Genomic DNA, 2,800 nt, shown 5'->3' with positions numbered 1-2,800 from the left:
TAAGATTCTAAACAACGTACTGTTTTGTCCAATTTATCAAAGTTGAGGCTAGCATTATATTGCCTACGTTTTCTTTCGAGTGTTATGTTTCTTAAGGAGAAAATTAGACAAATATATTGAAACGAAAAAAATATGTGATTTTTAATACTAGCATCTTCAAATCGAATCCAGACATTCGTTTCCAGAGCTCTATTTACTTACGTACTTTTGTTTTGTTTCTATAACAACCATATTTAACCGCTAATAATCAAATCTAACAAGTTAGAGTAAAATACTTGTTGACCTCATTATAAATTTAACTTTACCGTTTTTCCGCTAAACACTTATATGTACTTTACGTAGTTGTGATTGATGAAAATAAATTCTAATCTCGAGATAGTTAGTTTCGAATTTAATAATCTCGGGATAACTTGTTTTCCAACCAAACGACCACTTGATTTCTTTCTAACTAGCTTAGCTTCAATGAGTTGTTGGACGATTGGTCACTTCATTTTTCGAACCTTAGCTAAATTCAATCGAGCTTTACATAAAGATTAGAATTGATAATTATTTTTAATTACATCTGTAATATAAAGAAGAGTGTATAATGTTTTTAAAGTATAATTCTATCACTAATAAATACATTTAACCTAGCAAACTACTAATTGATATTGATTATTTTATCAATTAATATGATTATCGTCAATGTATATAAATAGTTAAATATTTATATGATTTATAAATGGGTACTTGGTACAGTATCTTTCTTCCATAACTCTGTACCTACTGTTTGTATAGGAGTAGATCCCAGACTAGCTTGATTTCATTTCCTATGCTTCTGACAAAATTTAATATTCACTCCCCACTTTATTTTAATATTTATACTCCCTCCTTTTTTAAATAAGTACTATTTGTTTTAGTAGAATCACATTTATTAAAAAATTAATAAATATAATGGGTAGATACTCCCTCTATTTCTTTTTATTGATCCATTCATTTTTCATGAGTTAATTTAATTAAAATTTCACAATCAAATTAATTTAATTTTTAATAATTAAAATTTATATATTTAAAAATTATATGAAAAGTACTATAAATTGTAAAAAAAAATCAATTTGATTAAAAAATTTTAAAATATTGATCAAAGTTTATATTCTTTGATTCTGAAAAATAAAAGCGAGCAAATAAAAAGGAGAGGGAGTATGAATAATTGCTACTCCCTCTTTTAAAATGAATGGCCTAATTTGACTTGGTATAGCGGTTAATAAAATAAAGAGAAGTTTGTAATCTTATGATGCTAAATTAAAGTTACGTCAAATATATCAAACTTTGCTTCAAATTTCAATCTTGTAGTTTTAAATATGTCACGTGAAAAATTGAAACTAAAGTATTATAAAAAAAGAAAAAGAAAGAAAAATATGTCATTTTTGTTTTAAATGGAGAGAGTATTTATTAAATAATTTTTGAGACTAAATACTATAACCTTTGTTCATTTATATTTGTCTACGTTGAACATTACACGCTATTTAAAAAATAATGATTTCTGATACTATAACAAAAAATATGATAAATTTATAATCAAACTAATAAGATATTTATTATCGATTGATTAATACTTATTTTTGACTTAAACTTCTAGTGTGACTCTTACTTTGGGATGAATTTTTTTTTTAAAGCTAAGGTGACACTTATTTTGAGTAAAAAGAACTATATTCAATAGAAATATAATGTAATTAAAAGCCCGTGTCCTTTTGTCAATAATAAACAACTCTTCCACCCCCAACCCCTCAAGCCCCAACCCCCAACCCTATCACCTCTATATATATGTATTCAAGCCCAACCTCAATTTGCTACCAACTTCATAAAATCAATTTTCTTTCTTCTCACTCATAAAATTAAAACTTCAATGGGTGAAGAAGGTAGCCTTTTGATAATTGTAACCACACTAGTTATAAGTTTTGTAATTGGCATCATTTTAAACCATTTTTGGCCTTTGTTCTTCAACAATAATGGTACTACTACTACTCTTGTGATTCCCAAGGGCACTTTTGGATGGCCTTTACTTGGTGAAACACTTTCTTTTTTGAAGCCTCATCCTTCTAATTCTATTGGTACTTTCCTTCAACAACATTGTTCTAGGTAAGTAACATGCTTCTTCATTATTATGTTTGGAAATGATCATTAAAATAAAGTACTTAAGTAGGATTTTTTTTTTTAATGTCTGGTACCTATATGGGATTCAAATTTACATCACTTAAGACCTTAACATGACTTGTTTATATTTAAGGCTCAAATTAAGACCTTAACATGACTTGTTTATATTTAAGGCTCAAATTCGAGACTTCGGGTTATTATTGCATGCACATTTTTTCATGTACAATTTTGATTGTTTTTTCTTTTCAGGTATGGGAAAGTGTTCAAATCTCATTTGTTTTTCTCTCCAACAGTAGTATCTTGTGACCAGGACCTTAATTACTTCATACTACAAAATGAAGATAAGTTATTTCAGTGTAGTTATCCAAAGCCAATCCATGGTATACTTGGAAAAGTTTCATTGCTTGTGGCTGTTGGTGACACACACAAAAGGCTTAGGAATGTTTCATTATCACTAATCAGCACAATTAAGTCTAAACCTGAGTTTATTAATGATGTGGAAACATTAGCCCTTCAGATTCTTCAATCTTGGAAAGATAAAAAACAAGTCAGCTTCTGGGAGGAGTCAAGACAGGTAAATATTTCATCTAAAAATGTCAAAACTCCTGAAAACAATGTTTAATTATATACACAAAGTGTAATTTAGCCTATTTTAGAGACGGAGCTA

General features: G+C 28.0%; 1 protein-coding gene across 1 annotated transcript in view; it reads left to right on the top strand.

Moving 5' to 3' along the window:
• The first annotated feature begins 1,817 nt into the window (after nt 1-1,817).
• The window catches only part of LOC107877366 (cytochrome P450 724B1), an 8,551-nt gene continuing 7,568 nt past the window's right edge, over nt 1,818-2,800 (top strand). Inside the window, exons 1-2 of the mRNA XM_016724023.2 lie at nt 1,818-2,118; nt 2,383-2,707. Of these exons, the coding sequence (XP_016579509.1) occupies nt 1,886-2,118; nt 2,383-2,707 (558 nt within the window). The 5' untranslated portion in view covers nt 1,818-1,885. The remainder of the gene's footprint in view (nt 2,119-2,382; nt 2,708-2,800) is intronic.

This window comes from Capsicum annuum, chromosome 7 (assembly GCF_002878395.1).
Source record: "Capsicum annuum cultivar UCD-10X-F1 chromosome 7, UCD10Xv1.1, whole genome shotgun sequence".
Classification (NCBI taxonomy): Eukaryota; Viridiplantae; Streptophyta; class Magnoliopsida; order Solanales; family Solanaceae; genus Capsicum; species Capsicum annuum.
The sequence above is the reverse complement of the archived record's forward strand: the minus strand, read 5'-3'. Positions and strand labels throughout refer to the sequence as shown.